The sequence below is a fragment of the Dendrobates tinctorius genome, unplaced genomic scaffold (genome assembly GCF_039654945.1).
Source record: "Dendrobates tinctorius isolate UK_male_01 unplaced genomic scaffold, ASM3965494v1 ptg000020l, whole genome shotgun sequence".
Classification (NCBI taxonomy): domain Eukaryota; kingdom Metazoa; phylum Chordata; class Amphibia; order Anura; family Dendrobatidae; genus Dendrobates; species Dendrobates tinctorius.
In genome coordinates this window covers 39,521,241-39,543,655 of record NW_027361688.1, presented here as the reverse complement: position 1 = coordinate 39,543,655, position 22,415 = coordinate 39,521,241, and the positions used below count along the sequence as shown (strand labels likewise).

The 22,415-nt window shown below is 42.3% G+C and overlaps 1 protein-coding gene and 1 long non-coding RNA gene across 2 annotated transcripts in view; one reads left to right on the top strand and one right to left on the bottom strand.

The window, feature by feature from the left end:
- Positions 1-17,759, bottom strand: part of PCDH12 (protocadherin 12) — a 32,301-nt gene extending 14,542 nt beyond the window's left edge. Inside the window, exons 1-2 of the mRNA XM_073568018.1 lie at positions 14,661-17,759; positions 443-534 (exon numbers count right to left, since the gene is read on the bottom strand). Of these exons, the coding sequence (XP_073424119.1) occupies positions 443-534; positions 14,661-17,567 (2,999 nt within the window). The 5' untranslated portion in view covers positions 17,568-17,759. The remainder of the gene's footprint in view (positions 1-442; positions 535-14,660) is intronic.
- Positions 1-22,415, top strand: part of LOC141083650 (uncharacterized) — a 231,390-nt gene that overhangs the window by 143,623 nt on the left and 65,352 nt on the right. The gene's annotated exons all lie outside the window — the stretch shown is intronic.

Here is a 22,415-nt window from a genome sequence, read left to right as displayed (position 1 = left end):
AACAACTCTTAGCGGCTCATTCTGTAAACTCGGTAGAACAACTGAGCTCAGTGATTGTCTGCAGCCCTGTTGACAGGGTGTAAGCGCCGCAGTCAATAACAAACAAAGGGAGCAGCAGTGCCGACTCAGGGCTGGAACCAGGGAGGGTGACTATAGCGATGGGTTATAGAGGTTTTCCAAACTTGGAAAAGTCCTTTAAGTTACCTCTTACAATCTAAATTAGGAACACGCTGCTTCAGTTATACTATGTCTTGAAATGTGAAACTTAGGATAAATGTTTCCCATATGTGGTCCTTCTAGGTGCTTCCAAATATTTATAGTCTGACAGTTGTGCAAAATCATAGCTATTATCTAAGGAAGCGAAGGTTGACTCTCTGTGTCACTATCCACCAACTTTAAACAAGTTCCTTCATACATTCAGCCATTAGTTTGGTCACGTTACCTGCCAGCTTTAGACGAGTACTTGTTCCCTCTATGAAGTGTCTTGGGGTGAACTTGTCCTTGGTGGAGCAAGGAGAGGAGCTGAGAAATTTGCTAAAAGAATGATACAAAATGGAACGTGTTTAGTTTCGGTACAATAAAAGGATAATTAGCAAACTAACGGGACACATATTGGATTAACTCTACTTGCGGAAATCTGTCATCGTTACTACCTTTAGCTACAGAGGAACGGTAACAGATTGCACTAAGTGGATTTTGCCATCTGGCTGTAATTCAATGACTAGTTTTGTAGTTAAATGATTTTCTTAAAGCAACCCTCTATGTTACCATACATTTCTAATGTGTAGTCAATCTACCTAATGGCCTCAACTCTGCTTCTCTTCTGTATCTGAGATTGATACCTGGTTCTCTTCAAGTGCAAAGTGGCCAATGCATGAGGATTGCTATGGTAAGCATGATCCATGTCTCCCCTGCCTTCCTCTGCTGAAGGATGGACTTAGTACCCTCATCATCAGCGATAGCCCATCACAGTGCTACTCATTTCTCTAGAGGCCAATTTGAATAAGTCCTCTTTCCTTCTGTACCAGTCAGTGACTCATGGTGAGGCTCTTCAAATAGACTGATTCTGATCCCAGGCAAACTATTATTGCAATTTAGCAATGGCTTAATACAATGCTTAAATGTACGGTGCCTATATTTCTCATATAGTCACCATAACTGGTGCCCTCTATATGTCTCCCTCTTCCTCCTCTGCTCAGATCATCATTCCTTGCCTCCTACTTCCAAGATGACCATCATACTGTCCTGGCACTTACAGTGGTAAGTCTAAACTACATCTCTGATTTTCCTATAAAACACTATAGGGGAAGTGTGGATCAAATTTACCACTGCACTACTCATGCCACTGCGGTGGCCATACTAGAGTCTGGATGAAAGGAACACCGATCTGATCAGAGGAGCAGCAGGAGTCAACCGGAGGGCATCATTTAATGTGGCCATATTTCTAACATGTATAGCTGCTTTTCAGTGCCAGAGTGGGGGTCGCTTTAAGGTCCACCTGTCATTAATTCCATGTTTTTTAGTTAACTGCAGAAATCATTCTAACAAGTCCATAGGGGCCCTAAATATATTATCTGCTTCCTTTCTTGGCAGGACCATTGGAAAGATTTTGACAAATCTTCACTTTAAACATAAAAAAAAACAAATACTACATAGTATAGATTCTTATATTGACAGGCGTGGTCATTCCTAAATTTGGGTAATGAGAAGAATACATCTCTAATATACTATGACTGCATTTTGAATAAAGTCTCCCATTCTGGCCACCCAAGCAAAGCAGCCAGAGAGCAGAGCAATTCCAAAGAACTTATTTTTTCAAGGACCTAGGGCATCCATCTATACGCAAACTGTTCATGGTTATCAACAAGTACTATATAATTCCTCATTTCCCAATTTACTGATATTTCACAGCAAGTTGCTACTGGGATTTACAGAATACAGTAGAGTTTAAAGGTCCCAACTATGGGGCACCCATACATAAGTCTATTTTCAAGAGTCCCTTCTGAAAATACAGGAATGTGAAAATCAGGCCGCTCATACAGACTGCCCTACAATAATATATTTATTATTTATGCTGTATGATTATTAACTAATGATAAATAAATATGAGTTTTTGATCAGCTTCCTATAAAAATTAACCCAAGTGTATGATGGGGAATAAGCTTTTTCAATATCAGAAAACATGTTCTTTCTGCACTTTGAGTCCATGCTAGAGAAGGTGTAAAAGGATTTCCAGGACCCCATCCATTTACCATACAGGTTAATTATAGGCGTTATCCTGCCTTAGGCTACATAGAGTGACTGCAGACTTGTAAATACTCAAATCGCGTGCACGGCACACTGTGAGGAGGCCGTCATGTGACTGCAAAAATGTGATTTGCATACTTCCAATTAGACGTATCCAGGCTTGCTCAATATACTTTCTGTCTAGTCAGAATGTGAACACATGTATGTAAATCACTTACTTATAGTCACTCACCTGCTGCTCCCGGTGCCGGCACTGGAGAATCCTCACAGCGAGCAGTGTGAGCGATGTTAGGATTCACAAATCTGCAGTCACATAGGTTACAAATCTGCAGTCACTCTAAGTCAACCTTTTTAATTTTATATTTTGAAAGCTGAAGATGGTCATCTCACCTCAAAGCTCAAGTGACCGTGCTTGCAGAAAGGAAACTACCACACAAGGAAGCAGCACGGTGGCTCAGTAATTAGCACTGTAGCCTTGAAGTGCGTGCTGGGTCCGGAGATCAATCAGACCCAAAAACAACATCCTCAATGAGTTTGCGTTTGGTTCCTTTGGATACTCAAGTTTACTCCCAAACTCCAAACAAATAATGATACGGAATTTGGATTGGAAGCCTCAATGGAATATGATGGTGCTAAATAAGCGAGTAAAATAAGTAAATTGATAAATACGACCCATTATTCCGTCTATAAATCTTATAGCTGCGTTCACATAGCATGATGTTAAGTCAGCAGAAATATTACATGTAAAATGCTTTATTTGGGTGGAATTCAGAAGTCGTTGCAGCACCTGGATGGAGGCAGTGTGGGGCAGGATGTGGACTAGCGCCAACTCATACAATTTTTTGACCAGATGTTCCTGTAAGTCACTAGCCAATGAAAACTCGATGGCTATTGACATGTCGTAGATGATAACCACATACTAGGTTCTGTGTTTCAGAGCTGGTGGGAATAATACTGTGTAGCACCTATCCTTTCCTTCAAAATGACTGACACCATGACAGATCGCAATGAACACTATTATGAAGTTCAATGGGGGCCATTGGTGTCCATGGAGTGACGGAGCTGCACTTCTAGAATGGAACAGAAAACCAGAAATAGCAACGCAGGTTTGCCCCCCACCTTACTCATTTTACATATTATAAATCCATAATCCAACACTATCAGAAAGGCAATATCTTAATTATAGGAAATTCCCTTACCCGCCATGTCGTAGTCTGGCAAACATGCTCATTTGGAATGTGTGTGTAACGATGGTCGTGCAATCTAAACAGGTTGCCGATTAGTTGATGGGCAAGAAAATGTGTCACGATCTGGTTCAGGTTGGAGCCAGTATTATTGCAACCACTAGAGGGAGCAAGGCAGGAAGCGTAGTCAGGTGAAGCCGAAAGTCAGTACACTGGATAAGCAATGCTTTAGCAATGGAGCAGAGGAAGTTAGGTTCCTCTAACGAAGTCAGAGGAAAAGCCAGAAGTCGGTACACGGGATCAGCGATACTTAGCAGATGGAGCAGGCGGATAACGAAGTCAGAGGAAAAGCCAGAAGTCGGTACACGGGATCAGCGATACTTAGCAGATGGAGCAGGCGGATAACGAAGTCAGAGGAAAAGCCAGAAGTCGGTACACGGGATCAGCGATACTTAGCAGATGGAGCAGCTGCAGCAGCAGCAGCAGCAGCAGAAGGAGAAGGAGCTTGACTACAGGCTGGAAGCACAATAATAACGCAATGAGGAAGAGTACTGGCTGAGGTTATATAGGGTGGGCAATTAGCAATCAATGGGCCAATTAGGAGAGCACAGGGTGGAGCTGATCAAGAACAAGAATCACTGGTATCTGGTTTCGCATGGGATCTTCCAAGCAGCCGCATAGCTCAGATGGCTGAACTGCTGGCCAGCAGACAAGAGGTTCCAGGTTCGATTCCTGACAGTACTCCCCTCCTTCCAGGATGGCCTCTGGACATCTCAGGGGCTGGTTTATCTGGATACCTCTGATGGAAGATTCTTGTTAGCCTAGAAGCATGAACATTTTCCTCCGGTTCCCATGAGTTTTCTTCTGGTCCGTAACCCTTCCATTGCACAAGATACTGCAGGTTACCTCGGATTCTCCTAGAGTCCAGAATCTTCTCCACAATAAATTCTTCCTCGCCATGGACCCTTTCAGGTGGAGGAGGAGGCTGAGTTCTTCCTGGAAATGGATTTTCACAGAATGGTTTGAGCAGAGATACATGAAACACTGGGTGAATCTTAAGACTGCTGGGAAGTTCCAACCGGAAAGCAACTTTGTTAATTTGTGCAGCAATTTGGAAGGGTCCTATGAATTTTTGTCCCAATTTAGAAGATGGCACGTGTGTTTTTAGGTTTTTAGTGGACAACCAAACCTTGTCACCCACGTGCAGATTAGGAGGTTCTCTACGGCGTTTATTTGCTGCTTTTTTATAGTCTTCTTGGGCCTTTTGCAATATCTCAATTAATTTCTCCTGGGATTCCTTTAATCTGTTGAGTCGGTCAGCAACAGCAGGGGTAGAAGTTTCAAAAGGAAGATTAGGAATACATACTGGATGCAAGCCATAGTTAGCATAAAAAGGACTCTGGGCTGTAGAGCTGTGTTTAGCGTTGTTATAGGCAAATTCCGCTGTTGGTAAATAGTCCACCCAATCATCTTGAAGATATGAAATGAAGCAGCGGAGGTATTGCTCGAGAGTCTGGTTCGTCCTCTCCGTCTGGCCATTTGATTGCGCATGGAAAGACGTAGAAAGATTCACAGTGACTCCTAGGGCTGTACAGAAGTTTTTCCAGAATTTCGATGTGAACTGCACCCCTCTGTCGGAGACTACATTATCATCAGTCCCATGCAGCTTAAAAACCTCTTTGATCATTAACTCAGCAGTTTGTTCCGCAGTAGGAATTCTTTTAGTTGGGATGAAATGGGCCATCTTTGTGAGTCGATCTACCACAACAAGAATCACAGTCATTTTTTTAGATGGAGGTAGATCCACGATGAAATCCATTGAGATTGATCCCCAAGGTCTAGATGGAACTGGAAGAGGTTGTAGAAGTCCTAAAGGAGAGGAACGTGGTGTCTTGTTACGTGCACATGTTACACAGGAGGACACATATTTTTTCACATCCCTTCTACAATTAGGCCACCAAAAGGAACGAAGTAGTAGTTCTTGGGTTTTCATGACTCCGGGGTGTCCTGCAAGTTTAGAATCATGGACTAATTTGAGGACTTCGAGTCTCACCGATTCTGGGATATAAACCCTGTGGTTCAGCATCCAAAATCCCTTCTTGAAAAAAAGATTGACATCTTTAGGAGGATGGTTAAGAAAAGGGTCGTTGTGGTAGCCATTTTTAATCTGAGCAAAAAAAACTTTAGAGTCCAATATTCCCAAAAAATTTTTGGGGCCCAGAATAGTACTGTCAGTATTAGAACTCTCCTGAGGTTCAGAACAAATCCTGGACAGGGCGTCAGCTTTGCCATTTCTCGAACCAGGCCGATAGGAAATTACAAGATTAAATCTTGAGAAAAACAAGGCCCACCGTGCCTGTCTTGCAGACAGTCTTCTTGCTGTGCGTAAAAACTCTAGATTTTTGTGGTCAGTGAGGACGTTCACCGGATGATTGGCACCTTCTAGGAGATGTCTCCACTCGGAGAAGGCGACTTTTATGGCTAAAAGTTCTTTATTCCCAATGTCGTAGTTCTTTTCCGCCGGTGACATGGTATGAGAAAGAAATGCGCATGGATGAAGCTGCATCTTATCTCCAACTCGCTGAGACAGAATGGCTCCCACTGCAGAATCCGAGGCATCCACTTCAACAACAAATGGCAGTTCCGGATTTGGATGGACTAGTAGTGGTGCGGAAGTAAAAAGATTTTTTAATTTGTCAAAAGCCTCCTGTGCCTCTGTAGACCAAAAAAAAAACTTGGGTTTTCTTGGTTAGCAAGGTGATTGGCAGAATAATTCTTGAAAAGTTTTTAATGAATCTTCTGTAGAAGTTGGCGAAGCCAATGAAGCGCTGGACGTCTTTCAAATTCTTTGGGGGTGGCCAATCCACCACTGCATTGATCTTACCAGGATCCATGCTCAGACCTTCTGGGGAGATGACATATCCTAAAAATTGGATCGTGGGTTGTTCGAATTCACATTTCTCAAGTTTTATGTAGAGATGATTCTCCTGTAGACGTTCCAAGACTAACTGGACTTGCCTGCGATGCTCCTCCAAGGTGTCTGAAAATATAAGAATGTCATCGAGATAAACAACAACAAATTGATCCAAAAAATCTCGAAATACATCATTAATGAAGTGCTGAAAGGTGGCTGGGGCGTTGCTAAGGCCAAAAGGCATCACTAGGTACTCAAAATGTCCGTATCTTGTTCTGAAGGCGCTCTTCCACTCATCTCTAGGGCGAATCCGTATGAGGTTGTAGGCCCATCTCAGGTCCAGTTTAGTAAAAATTTTAGCAGAGCGGAGTCTTTCTAATAACTCTGGAATTAACGGAAGTGGGTAGCGATTTTTTACGGTAATTTTATTAATTTCCCTGTAATCGATACATGGCCGCAGAGTTGAGTCTTTCTTTTCAACAAAGAATAAGGGTGCCCCAGTTTTCATCCAGATACTCTCTCGGTACCTTCAGTTCTGGTTCAGAGAGATTGTAAATTCGCCCGAATGGAATAGTTGTTCCAGGAAGCAGCTCGATGGGGCAGTCATACGGACGATGAGGAGGCAATTGATCAGCTTTTTTCTTGCTGCAGACGTCAGAAAATTGTTGGTATTGTGGTAGTTTATCTTCCTTCGTATGAGAAATCTCAGATACTTGGATTTGTTTAGGAACAGGTGAATCACTATGGCAATTGTTCTTACAGTATTCTGAAGGGAAGGTAATGGTCCTTGAAGCCCAGTTGATAGAGGGGTTATGAGTTGAGAACCAGGGAACTCCTAGGATAACGGGAAATTTTGGAGAGGAAATCAGATGGAAACTGACAGTTTCGTGATGATCAGGTTCCATACAAATCTCAAGTTCAATCGTCTCATGAGTAACAGGTCCAGAAGATAAGGGTGATCCGTCCACCGTTTCCATTTCGATTGGTATGGATTTAGTTCTGCTTGAAATATTATTATCCAATGTGAATTTTAAGTCCATAAAATTCCCTCCTGCTCCAGAATCTAACAAGGCCGAACATCGTACTGTTTGGTTGCCCATTATGACCTGAATGGGAATGACAAAATGAGATGATGATGCACACATCTTGTTTTTCTCCTGCGTTACTGATGAAATCTTCCGCATACTAGGATATGGCTGTTGGGAGAGGTCTGTATCGCTTGCAGTCATGTCGCTTATGAAGGCTATAGTCCTTTTATTAGGACAATTGATGGCGAAATGACCTGAGCCCCCACAATAGAGACATAAATTTTCAGCCCGTCGCCTCTGCTTTTCTTGTGCTGAGAGCGGTTTTCGAATAACATCGATTTGCATCGGTTCAGACACACTTTGCGTCTTTTGTTCATGGTTAGACGAAGAGAAAGAAAAGGCAGGGTTATTTTCCAGTACTCGAAGTCTCTCCCTTCTCCGCTCGGTGAGCCTCTGGTCTATTCGAACACATAGGTGAATAAAGTCTTCCAACTGATCAGGGGTTTCGCCCCTGGCAAGCTCATCCTTTACTGACTCTGATAATCCTCGTCGAAACTGGCTTCTCTGGGCCGCTGAGTTCCATGTGGTGTCGGCCACCCAGCGACGGAATTCTGATGTATATTCAGCGACCGAGCGTCGTCCTTGCGTAAATTATGCAATTTGGTTTCTGCTGTGGCACAACGGTTTGGATCATCAAAAACTTGATTCATAGCTGTGATGAAGGAATCTAAGTTATTAAGGATGTCATAGTTCTTTTCCACATATGGTGAGGCCCATGCAAGAGCTTCATCAGTCAGGAGATTAATCAGAAAAAAAACTTTCTTCCTATCGCTGGTAAATGGAGCAGGTTGCATTTGGAAGTATATCCGGCATTGGTTGAGGAATCCTCGGTACTGCTGACGATCCCCACTGAATTTTGCAGGCAGCGGCATTCGTGCGTTTGATTCTGGGCTTGAATTGCGCATGTCAAGAAGTTGCCTTTGTAGTTCAATTATTTCCTTTTGTTGGCCTGATACTACTGTTTGTAGTTTAGAATATTTTTCTTGGTAAGTGGTACAAAAACTTTGAAGTTCAGAAACTTGTTTTGTCAGGGTGGCTACAACGGACTCCATTTTGGCGCGTGATTATTCTGTCACGATCTGGTTCAGGTTGGAGCCAGTATTATTGCAACCACTAGAGGGAGCAAGGCAGGAAGCGTAGTCAGGTGAAGCCGAAAGTCAGTACACTGGATAAGCAATGCTTTAGCAATGGAGCAGGCAGATAACGAAGTCAGAGGAAAAGCCAGAAGTCGGTACACGGAATCAGCGATACTTAGCAGATGGAGCAGGCGGATAACGAAGTCAGAGGAAAAGCCAGAAGTCGGTACACGGGATCAGCGATACTTAGCAGATGGAGCAGGCGGATAACGAAGTCAGAGGAAAAGCCAGAAGTCGGTACACGGGATCAGCGATACTTAGCAGATGGAGCAGCTGCAGCAGCAGCTGCAGCAGCAGCAGCAGCAGGAGAAGGAGCTTGACTACAGGCTGGAAGCACAATAATCACGCAATGAGGAAGAGTACTGGCTGAGGTTATATAGGGTGGGCAATTAGCAATCAATGGGCCAATTAGGAGAGCACAGGGTGGAGCTGATCAAGAACAAGAATCACTGGTATCTGGTTTCGCATGGGATCTTCCAAGCAGCCGCATAGCTCAGATGGCTGAGCTGCTGGCCAGCAGACAAGAGGTTCCAGGTTCGATTCCTGACAAAATGTCTCTGACAGCGGCATTTAACAAGAGCCTGAAAATATGCACACCGGTGACCCGTGTCACATGATCGCGGGTCTCCGGTGTGTCGGCATGACAACCAGAGGTCTCCTGGAGACCTCTATGGTTGTCAGTGCCAGATTGCTGTGAGTGCCACCCAGTGGTCGGCGCTCATAGCAAGTGAGCAATTCAACTACATAGAAGTGATCTGATCATTGACTCTATGTATTGAAGAAAACGTATAAAACCCAGAAATAAATGTGCACTAAAATACATTGTAGTCAGCTGTATAAAAAAAGAAGAATGGCAGACCAATCGGGAATAGTGAAATAAAAAAAAAAAAGGTGCTTTAGCCTTAATTTTTCTTGTCTTGTCCTATCATACTTTTTTATTCCTGTCCGGTGTTTTTTCCCTTGGTTTTCTCCATCGCCTCTATGTAACTGAGCCGATCGGGATGTGGTAGCTTCCAGTCTCCCATGGAGGCTATTGAAGCATGCCAAAAGTTTTTAAAAAATGTGTTTAAAAATATAAAAAAATATATAAAAGTTCAAATCACCCCCCTTTCGCCACATTCAAAGTAAAGCAATAAAAATAAAATCAAACATACACAGAATTCAGAATCGCCCGATCTATCAATAAAAAAAAAGGATTAACTGATAGCTAAATGGTGTAGCGAGAAAAGTCAAAACGCCAGAATTACGTTTTTTGTTGCAGCGACATTGCATTAAAATGCAATAACGGGCGATCAAAAGAACATATCTGCACCAAAATGGTATCATTAAAACATCAGCTCAGCTTGCAAAAAATAAGCCCTCACCCAACCCAAGATCACGTAAAATGGAGACGCTATGGGTATCGGAAAATGACGCAATTTTTTTTTTCTTTTTTTAAGAAAGTTTACATTTTTTTCACCACTTAGATAAAAAAAAACTAGACATGTTTGGTGTCTATGATCTCGTAATGACCTGGAGAATTATAATGGCAGGTCAGTTTTAGCATTTAACCTAGTAAAAAAGCCAAACAAAATACAAGTGTGGGATTGCACTTTTTTTTGCAATTTCACTGCACTTGAATTTTTTTTCCCGTTTTCTAGTACACGACATGGTAAAACCAATGGTGTCACTCAAAAGGACAACTCGTCCCGCAAAAAAACAAGCCCTCACATGGCCATATTGATGGAAAAATAAAAAAGTTATGGCTCTGGGAAGGAGGAGAACGAAAACGCAAAACCAAAAAAAGCTCCAGGGGAAAAGGGGTTAATATTTGGTACAGAAACCTTTGTTTGCAATTGCGGAGGTCAGATACTTCCTATAGTTCTGGACCAAGTTTGCGCACACTGCAGCAGGGATTTTGACCCACTCCTCCATTCAGATCTTCTCCAGATCTTTCAGATTTCGGGGCTGACGCTGGGCAATATTTAGTTTCAGCTCCCTCCAAAGATTTTTTTATTGGATTCAGGTCTGGAGACTGGCTAGGCCACTCCAGGACCCTGAAATGCTTCTTACGGAGCCACTGCTTAGTTCCATGGCTGTGTGTTTTGGGTCACTGTCATGCTGGAAGACCCAGCCATGACCCATCTTCAATACGGTGCAGTTGTCATGTTCCTTTTGCTGTAAAGCACCCCCAAAATATGACGTTTCCCCCAACATTCCTCAGATGTTCTTGGGGTTGTACTCATCCTTCTTCCTCCAAACACAGTGAGTCCTGTGTAGTTCAGAGCTGATTCCTGACCTTTCTCAGAATCATCCTTACCCCATGAGTTGTTGCCTTCTCACCAAGCTGCTTGCCTATTGCCCTTTAGCCCATCCCAGCCTTGTGCAGGCCTATAATTTTGTCCCTGGTGTCCTTAAACAGCTCTTTGGTCTTGGCCATAGTGGAGAGGTTGGAGTGTGATTGATTGTGTGGACAGGTGACTTTTATGCAGGTAACAAGTTCAAACAGGTGCAATTAATCCAGGTAATGAGTGCATAGTAGGAGGCTTCTTACAGAAAAACTAACAGGTCTGTGAGAGCCAGAATTGTTGCCGGTTGGTAGGTGATCAAATATTTATTTCATGCAATAAAATGTAATTTAATTATACAATGTGATTTTATGGGTTTTTTGTTTTTTAAATTTTGTCTCACAGTTGACGTGTAGCTACGATAAAAATTACAGCCTTCTCCATTCTTTATAGGTGGGAAAACATGAAAAATCAGCAGTGTATCAAAAACTGTACTTCTTATCCCCACTGTGTATATTTATATACAGTCATGGCCAAAAGTATTGACACCCCTGCAATTCTGTCAGATAATACTCAGTTTCTTCCTGAAAATGATTGCAAACACAAATTCTTTGTTATTATTATCTTCATTTAATTTGTCTTAAATGAAAAAACACAAAAAGAATTGTCCTAAAGCCAAATTGGATATAATTCCACACCAAACTTAAAAAAGAGGGTGGACAAAAGTATTGGCACTGTTCTAAAAATCATGTGATGCTTCTCTAATTTGTGTAATTAACAGCACCTGTAACTTACCTGTGGCACCTAACAGGTGTTGGCAATAACTAAATCACACGCAGCCAGTTAACATGGATTAAAGTTGACTCAACCTCTGTCCTGTGTCCTTGTGTGTACCACATTGAGCATGGAGAAAAGAAAGAAGACCAAAGAACTGTCTGAGGACTTGAGAAACCAAATTGTGAGGAAGCATGAGCAATCTCAAGGCTACAAGTCCATCTCCAAAGACCTGAATGTTCCTGTGTCTACCGTGCGCAGTGTCATCAAGAAGTTTAAAGCCCATGGCACTGTGGCTAACCTCCCTAGATGTGGCCGGAAAAGAAAAATTGACAAGAGATTTCAACGCAAGATTGTGCGGATGTTGGATAAAGAACCTCCACTAACATCCAAACAAGTTCAAGCTGCCCTGCAGTCCGAGGGTACAACGGTGTCAACCCGTACTATCCGTCAGCATCTGAATGAAAAGGGACTGTATGGTAGGAGACCCAGGAAGACTCCACTTCTTACCCCGAGACATAAAAAAGCCAGGCTGGAGTTTGCCAAAATTTACCTGAAAAAGCCTAAAACATTTTGGAAGAATGTTCTCTGGTCAGATGAGACAAAAGTAGAGCTTTTAGGGTAAAAGCATCAACATAGAGTTTACAGGAGAAAAAAGAGGCATTCAAAGAAAAGTACACGGTCCCTACAGTCAAACATGGCGGAGGTTCCCTGATGTTTTGGGGTTGCTTTGCTGCCTCTGGCACTGGACTGCTTGACCGTGTGCATGGCATTATGAAGTCAGAAGACTACCAACAAATTTTGCAGCATAATTTAGAGCCCAGTGCGAGAAAGCTGGGTCTACCTCAGAGGTCATGGGTCTTCCAGCAGGACAATAACCCAAAACACACTTCAAAAAGCACTAGAAAATGGTTTGAGAGGAAGCACTTGGAGACTTCTAAGGTGGCCAGCAATGAGTCCAGACCTGAATCCCATAGAACACCTGTGGAGAGATCTAAAAATGGCAGTTTGGAGAAGGCACCCTTCAAATATCAGGGACCTGGAGTAGTTTGCCAAAGAAGAATGGTCTAAAATTCCAGCAGAGCATTGTAAGAAACTCATTGATGGTTACCGGAAGCGGTTGGTCACAGTTATTTTGGCTAAAGGTTGTGCAATCAAGTATTAGGCTGAGGGTGCCAATACTTTTGTCCGGCCCATTTTTGGAGTTTTGTGTGAAATGATCAATGTTTTGCTTTTTGCTTCATTCTATTTTGTGTTTCTTCATTTAAGACAAATTAAATGAAGATAATAATACCAAAGAATTTGTGTTTGCAATCATTTTCAGGAAGAAACTGAATATTATCTGACAGAATTGCAGGGGTGTCAATACTTTTGGCCATGACTGTATATATATATATATATTTATATATGTTCACCCACACATTAACATTTGAGCTACTCTTTCACAGGACAAATTTCATTGTCAAGACTTCTTTGTAATTGTAAGTCATGGCAAGTACTTTACTTATCAAGAGTGTACAGGATTTGGTAGTTTTTGATTAACTCTTTCATGGCACAAATGAAGCTATCATGAGTTTTTAAGGGTTGCCTCTCTAGAGACAGCCCTTTTACTATGAACATCAGCTCTTTTTACTCCAATGCAAGGAATTGTCCATGTGTTTGTCCGGTATTGCAGCTTGGCTTCTTTGCAGGTATTAAAGCTGAGTTGCGGTAACGCACACCACCTGAGGGCTGGAATGACTGAAAGAAAGCAGCTATGTTTTTCCAAGACCAGATGTAGCCAGGATCTTTTTTTGCAGTGTATATTGTATATGGAGGTCCTGGGGGTTTCTCCCCACATGCTGAAAGTGACTAGCCAGCCTTTGCCTATATGTGTACGAAGGGAGAGGCCTATCACTGCCAGCGGGTGGGGAGAGCCACCTGTATGATTAGTCAATAGCACATCTCGGTCACCGGCAAGTAACGAAAGTTATAGAAATAACTGCAGAAGGTTGACTTACGTGGCAACCTCTCCAGTGAGGCCTTGTTCAGCATTTGGTTAGTATTTCACATCAGTATTTATAAGCCAAAACCAGGAGTGGGTGATAAGTCCAGAAGTAGTGACGTGTTCTATTATACTTTACCTCCGATTGTTCCACTCTTGGTTTTGGCTTACAAATACTGATGTAAAATACGGACCAAATACTGAACATGTGAATGTGGCCTAAGGGGGGTTGAAGGAGCTATAATAAACATAGATGCATACTTCCTAAAAACAGCGCCCCCTTTGTTATCAGGCAGTTCCAGGTATTTCATTCAATTGAATAAGTGAGGGTGTCAATACCAGACAGTCCATCGAGTGGTTTCAGGAAGAAGGCAGCCACAATTTCTTACATAAGTGTCCTATTAAAATATCTGATGATGTCAGACCATTGTTATACCCCCCATGATTCTTGTCAGCTGACGTCACAAATTGTGATGTTTCTTATCAGTATAGAACAGCTCGGACTTTGGGAAAATAATGCCCTTGTGGTTTCTATACTGACATCTTGAATTCAGAGCTGTGAATAGAAATGTCTTGTAATGCGTTGACAGGGAAAATGTCTTAATATCCATTCATATTTCACATCATATCTGATCATTCTGCTTCCTTCCTTGGTTAATTTTGGGTTTGCATTAGTCACCCTTTGTCATAATGTCATAACTTAGATTGGACAGCAAAAGTGAAATAATAAGTTATGCATCGAGAATGTTATATGAAAATCCATTGGAAGTAATAGAACCTTAAACGGATTTTCTAATAAAGACAACCCTTTTAGGACATATGGATATCATAGAGAGAGATCCCCACCTTCAGATTCCCCTCTGCTAGGATGGCAGACCCAGCCCTCTATCTATGACCAGGTACTGGTTCCCAGCAATCACTATTAATCCCGGGGGTGTTCTAAGACAAAAAGAAGGGTTACTATGAGTATTACCCTTTTAATTTATGACAACTAGAGGATACAAAAAATCAGCATAAACTAAACAGAATCTGAATGCTGATAAATATAATAAGAACTTGGTCTTACCTGTACATGTGGGGATTGCATTGTGAGTTCCACTGCTTCTTTCTCCGCCAGTGCCACCATAGACAAACGTACCAAGCTTCTGATTATTTGTTCCTTAGAAGATTGCTCTACATTCTTTTGACGTCTCAGAGTTGGAGATGTGGCTGGTGAAAAGTCTCCTCCATTGATGATGATAGGTTCTGATGGATAGTCATCATCATATGCTCTAATTTGGGGACTTCCTGGATTTTTTAACGTTTTGTTGCTTGCAGGAAGGGTTGCGTGAGTGTCTTGGAGGTTCTCTCTTGAGCAACTTCTTTGTCTTTGGTACTGTAAAGTTCGGCATACAGAGGGGGGCAAAGAGAAAGAGTGTTCTAAGTCTGGAGTATCTTCTTTAAGTGTATCAGGGTTATGCTGATTTCTTAGCGTACGGTAAAGGGTGGGTGTTAGATGAAAAGGAGTATGGAGGGATTCATCTTCTAGCATTTTTTCACATTCTTCTGAGCCAGGAAATTGCTTGGCTTCATCTATTGGTGTGACGGGTTGTGATTGTTTCCTACCTCTGAGTACAGGAACCACATGGATATCTGCCTTTTGGATTTGCCTTTGGGGTCTCCTCGGTTGCTTTCTATAAGCTGATTCTTCTTCCCTACAATTGTAAGCTCTGTTGTCCTTCCTGTCCACCCGACAAAAGGACATTACAAGAGCTAAAATTAGAAGACATATTGCCAAAAGGACAGCCAGACAAATAACAATCACCATTGATAAGCTTAGTTTTCCATTGGATTCACTTGCTGAATTTTTCAGATGGTCCAAGTGGCTACTAAACATAACATGAAGAAGAGCTTTTGTCTCCTGGTGAGGCATTCCACAATCTCTCACTGTGACTTCTAAGTCAAATGTATTTCCAATAAGGTTGCTAGCATTGCTTGCGTTTAGATATATATGTCCAAGATGTTCATCCATAATAAACAAGGCTTGGTGGTTACCTGCCAATCGGTAGAGAAGTTTAGCATTTTCCTCTGAGTCTGCATCAGTAGCCACCACTTGATATAATGGGTGTATATTGAGTTTTGCAGTCTCTGATAATATTTCATCCGATGTATATCCAAAAGCTTCAGTATTGGTAACTTCCATGGCAGAAAGAAAATACCCTGTATCAGCATTAACAAGAACGGTAATGCTGGCCTTACCTCTCTTAAGTTTTGGTTGAACGATCAGTGGACTATTATCATTTTTGTCCTTTACCGATACTTTAACAGAAGCGTTACTGCTTAGTCTTGGATCTCCATTATCTTCTGCTTTCACAAAGAATTTAATTTCTTTAATTTCCTCAAAGTCTATGGATTTAAGCATTATAATTTCCCCAGTTCTGGAGTGGATGGAAACTAATGTAGATAGCGGTTTTCCATAGATAACCGAGTCAATGATACTGTAGGTGACTTCAGCATTATTTCCTTGATCAATATCATGAGCATTTAAGGTTAGGAGATGATTGAGAGGACCACTGTTTTCATCTAGGAAGACATCATAGCTTGACCTCTCAAAAATAGGAGGATTGTCATTTGCATCACTAACACGAATTTTTAAGGATTTCGAAGCAGAAAATGAAGGCTCACCTTGATCTTTAGCTTGGATGGTCAATTCATACTCATCCCACTTCTCTCTGTCCAGTATGGCATTGGTTATTAGAATGTAACTGTTACCATTAGATTTCTGCAACCGAAAATGTTCATGGTCTTGAATTAAATGGCAGTTCACTAATCCATTCTCACCTGAATCCGGATCATTGAGCATAATCAGAGCTACAAAACTGCCTAATGGAATGGCCTCAGATACCACGATCTCTGAAGAATCCTTGGAAGCCCAAGTAACTTTGATATCCGGTGCATTGTCATTAATATCTAAAACTTTAATGACCACTTTACAGTGAGTAGGGATAGGATTTGGTCCTAAATCCTTTGCCTGCACGTCTAATTCATAAGAACGTCTTTCCTCATGGTCAAGTGATTTTTTCAGAACTATTCCACCTGATTTGGGGTCAATGGTGAACATATTGAGGACATGTTGAGGATTGTGTTTACTCAATGAGAACTCAATTTCACCATTTGGACCTTGATCTGGGTCGGTGGCAGTAAGATTTATAAGGAGTGTACCAGGTGAAGTGTCTTCTAAGACTTCTAGAATAACAGAACTTTCTCCAAAAGTCGGGCTGTTATCATTAGAGTCCAAAATATTAATCCTGACTTGGACAGTCCCAGATTTTTGTGGATGCCCTCCATCCAAAGCAGTTAAGACAAGGTTAAAAGAAGATTGCTGTTCTCTATCCAGTTCCTTTACCACCACTAGTTCAGGATGTTTATTACCATCAGATCCAGAAGTAATATTTAAAATGAAGTGGTCATTGGGTGAAAGGGTATACATCTTTACTGCATTGCTGCCACTATCGGGGTCCCAAGCTTTATCAAGAGGGATTCTTGTCCGCAGAGAAGCACTCTCTGAAATCTCCATATCCAGTTCTGGTTTGGGAAATGTTGGTTCATTGTCATTGATATCCAAAACCTCAATTTCCACATGCACTAAGGACAAGACCTTGGTTGCCAAAACATTAAAATACAAGATGCAATGGCCATGAATGTGACAAAGCTGTTCTCTATCCAGACGTCCGGTAGTTGTCAACGAGCCACTTTTTAAGCCTACTTGAACTGGAAAAAAGTGACTCTCCTGCATTATCTGATATTCTTCATGCAAATCTTTTATCCATCCTGGTACATCAGATATGTGTCCAATAATTGTGCCAATGGGTACTTCTTCTTTGACACGAAATCTCACCATTAAAGAAGATGAATTCTTGCAGTCAATTTTGTGATAGCAGCAAATAAGTAGAAGAGGATAGATGTGGCTGACGATCTTGAAAATCCAATCCATGGTTCCTCCAAGTGAAGAATAAAAAAAAAAGTATTTTCAAAAAGTGAGGTTCAACAGGAGGCCCTCAAGGTTTCCTTTAACATCTCATATTGGATTGCATGTAGTCTGTAGTATCTCAAAGGGCTGCTGGCATTTACACACTTCAGTGTGGCCAGACAAAAGGTTATGCATGATGTAGGGAAGAATAGTAAAGCAAATTAACTCAGGGAGGGGAAATGTGACAGAAAGTTTTGACTTACTTGTTTTCCCAGGGAGCACAGCCGTCCTCCTACAGGAAGAGTGATGAGGAAGGAACTATAAGTCGGCTAATGGACAATAGTCCATTAACCCCTCATTCTCCAAATTGAACTTCATTACCCTACAAGAGACTTCATTTCCAGATCTCATTGTATAGAATGGTTAACTGTTTCCATTAACAAGACAGATTCTCAGGGCTCTTTTACAGAAACCATATTGGGAATGATGTAGTGATAGTGATAAGAACAGTGGGAGTCCTTTAACCATCAGATAATCCACTCCTCAGACAAATCTCCCCCAAGAGAAAATGTAGAGACAGATAAGAAGATGAAGGGGTAGATATAACCACATTCAGTCCACAAATTAAAAATTATGTCATTAAAAGCAGGGAGACTGGGTTTATTGATAAAGAAGTAATAGCTAAAAGATATGGAAAAGGAAGAAATAAATCATGGGATATGAAAACAAACGCATTGAGCCTATTCACTAATGCTCGATAAACTCTAGGCTGACTTCATATTTTCATATTCTGCATTTTAAAATATGTATATTTGCATGCGTGTTGAAAATCTATCTGTATAGATATTTAGTTATATTTTGAAGGCATATACACTCACTGGCCACTTTATTAGGTACACCTGTCCAACTGTGTGTTAAGACTTAATTTCTAATCAGCCAATCACATGGCGGCAACTCAGTGCATTTAGGCATGTAGACATGGTCAAGACAATCTCCTGCAGTTCAAACCGAGCATCAGTATGGGGAAGAAAGGTGATTTGAGTGCCTTTGAACGTGGCATGATTGTTGGTGCCAGAAGGGCTGGTCTGAGTATTTCAGAAACTGCTGATCTACTGGGATTTTCACGCACAACCATCTCTAGGGTTTACAGAGAATGGTCCGAAAAAGAAAAAAAATCCAGTGAGCGGCAGTTCTGTGGCCGGAAATGCCTTGTTGATGCCAGAGGTCAGAGGAGAATGGGCAGACTGGTTCGAGCTGATAGAAAGGCAACAGTGACTCAAATTGCCACCCGTTACAACCAAGGTAGGCAGAAGAGCATCTCTGAACGCACAGTGCGTCGAACTTTGAGGCAGATGGGCTACAGCAGCAGAAGACCACACTGGGTACCACTCCTCTCAGCTAAGAACAGGAAACTGAGGCTAAAATTTGCACAAGCTCATCGAAATTGGACAGTAGAAGATTGGAAAAACGTTGCCTGGTCTGATGAGTCTCGATTTCTGCTGCGACATTCGGATGGTAGGGTCAGAATTTGGCGTAAACAACATGAAAGCATGGATCCATCCTGCCTTGTATCAACGGTTCAGGCTGGTGGTGGTGGTGTCATGGTGTGGGGAATTTTTTCTTGGCACTCTTTGGGCCCCTTGGTACCAATTGAGCATCGTTGCAACGCCACAGCCTACCTGAGTATTGTTGCTGACCATGTCCATCCCTTTATGACCACAATGTACCCAACATCTGATGGCTACTTTCAGCAGGATAATGCGCCATGTCATAAAGCTCAAATCATCTCAGATTGGTTTCTTGAACATGACAATGAGTTTACTGTACTCAAATGGCCTCCTCAGTCACCAGATCTCAATCCAATAGAGCATCTTTGGGATGTGGTGGAACGGGAGATTCGCATCAGGGATGTGCAGCCGACAAATCTGCGCCAACTGTGTGATGCCATCATGTCAATATGGTCCAAAATCTCTGAGGAATGCTTCCAGCACCTTGTTGAATCTCTGCCACGAAGAATTGAGGCAGTTCTGAAGGCAAAAGGGGGTCCAACCCGTTACTAGCATGGTGTACCTAATAAAGTGGCCAGTGAGTGTATATGTATGCAATGGCTATAAAAAGTCTACACACACCTGTTAAAATGCCAGGTTTATGTTATGTAAAAAAAAAAATTATACCAAGAAGAATAATTTCTTAACTTCTTCCACCTTTAATGACACCCATTATCTCTACAAATCCATTGAGAAAAAAAGTGAAATAATTTTGAGGAGTAATAATAATAATAATAATAATAAATTTTATTTTTATAGCGCCGACATATTCCGCAGCACTTTACATTTCAGAGGGGATTTGTACAGACAATAGACATTACAGCATAACAATAATCACATACAGTAGATTATAACACATACCAAGAGGAAAGAGGGCCCTGCTCGCAAGCTTACAGTCTATGAGGAAAGAGGGAGACACGAAAGGTGGGTGGTAACAGTTAACATTATGACTGGTCCATACAATCAGGGTAAGTGTGTAACAGTACAGACACAGAGGGCTAATGGAGGCATAAAGCATGTGGGAACATGATGCGGGGAACCTGGTTATGGTAAAACTTTTGGCTCTGCCACACAGGGATAGATTAGGTTAATGTGTTGGGGTGGTAGGCCAGTCTGAATAATTGCGTTTTCAGGACACGCTTAAAATTGTGGGGATTGGGGACTAATCGTATTGACCTGGGAAGTGCATTCCAAAGAATTGGTGCGGCACGTGTAAAGTCTTGGAGACGGGAGTGGGAGGTTCTGACTATTGAGCATGCTAATCTCAGGTCATCAGCAGAATGGAGGGCGCGGGTAGGGTGGAATACTGAAACAAGGGAGGAGATGTAAGGTGGTGCTGAGCCATGGAGGGCTTTGTGAGTGGGGGTAATAAGTTTATACTGAATTCTGGAGTGGATGGGTAGCCAGTGTAATGACTGGCACAAGGTAGAGGCATCAGTGTAACGATTGGTGAGGAATATGATCCTGGCTGCAGCATTCAAGACAGATTGGAGGGGGGAGAGTTTGGTAAGATGGATACCGATTAGAAGAGAGTTACAATAGTCGAGACGAGAATGAATAAGAGAAACAGTAAGAGTTTTTGCAGAGTCAAAGGTAAGAAAAGGTCAAATTCTAGAAATGTTTTTGAGGTGCAGATGACAAGAGCGAGCCAGTGATCGAATGTGGGGGGCAAAGGAAAGCTCGGAATCAAGTATGACCCCAAGACAGCGGGCCTGTTGCTGGGGAGTAATAGTGGAACCACACACAGAAATGGCAATGTCGGGTATAGGTACATTAGTAGAGGGAGGAAACACCAGGAGTTCAGTCTTTGACAGGTTCAGTTTCAGATATAGTGAGGACATGATATTAGACACAGCGTTTAGACAATCGCCAGTGTTTTCTAGAAAGGCTGGCGTGATGTCAGGAGAAGAAGCGTATAATTGGGTGTCATCAGCATAGAGATGGTACTGGAAACCAAATCTACTGATTGTTTGACTAATAGGGGCAGTGTACAAGGAGAAGAGGAGGGGACCTAGAACCGATCCTTGGGGGACCCCAACAGTAAGGGGAAGATGAGAGGAGGAGGAACCGGCAAAAGATACAGTAAAGGAGCGGTCGGAGAGATAGGAGGAGAACCAGGAGAGAACGGTATCCTTGAGGCCAATGAACGGAGCATAGTGAGGAGGAGCTGATGATCCACAGTGTCGAATGCTGCAGAGAGATCCAAGAGAATTAGCATGGAGTAATGACCATTTGATTTAGCTGTTAGCAGATCATTAGAGACTTTAGTGAGGGCAGTTTCAGTGGAGTGTAAAGAGCGGAAACCGGATTGGAGAGGGTCGAGAAGAGAGTTTTCTGAGAGATAGCGGATAAGACGGGAGTGGACCAGGCGTTCCAGGAGTTTAGAGATGAAGGGAAGATTAGAGACAGGTCTATAGTTAGCGGCACAGTTTTGGTCGAGGGATGGTTTTTTAAGTAGTGGATGTATGATGGCATGCTTAAATGAGAAGGGAAAAATACCAGAAGAGAGAGAGAGGTTAAATATTTTAGTTAGGTGAGGGGTGACAGCAGGGGAAAGGGACTGAAGGAGCTGTGACGGAAATGGGTCACTGGTGCAAGTAGTTGGGTGAGAAGATGCAAGGAGCCTGCTTACTTCTTCTTCTGTGACTGGTTCAAAATCAGAGAGTGAGTTAGATGCAGTGGGGGAGGGAGGACAGTGCATGGTATGAGGTGATTGGGAGATAATTTCCTGTCGGATCTGGTCAATTTTTTATTTGAAGTAATTGGCCAGATCGTCAGCTCGGAGCTCCGTAGTTGGGGCCTGTACTCTTGGATTGAGTAGAGAATGAAAAGTGTCAAAGAGACGTTTCGGGTTATTGGACAGTGAGGTGATGAGGGTGTTGAAATAGGTTTGTTTGGAGAGGTGAAGGGCAGTGTTGTATGTTCTAAGCATAAACTTAAAATGGATGAAATCTTCGGGTAGATTGGATTTTCTCCACAGACGTTCGGCGCACCTGGAGCACCGCTGCAGGAAACGTGTTTGCACCGTGTGCCAGGGTTGTCGCCGTCTGCGTTGTGGTGTTCTATTTATAGGGGGTGCAAATTCATCCAGGGCACTTTGAAGTGTTTCATTGTAATGCTTCAATGCAGAATCAGGACATGAGAGGGAGGAGATCGGGGCCAATGAAGACTGCAAGTTCTTCATAAGTTTCTGGGTGTTAATGGCCTGTATGTTTCTATAAGTATGGACAGTGGGGGTGACCTGAGCAGCCTGGCAGTTCTTGATAGAGAATGAAAGAAGATTGTGGTCAGAGAGCGGGAGAGGGGAGTTTGCAAAATCATCCAC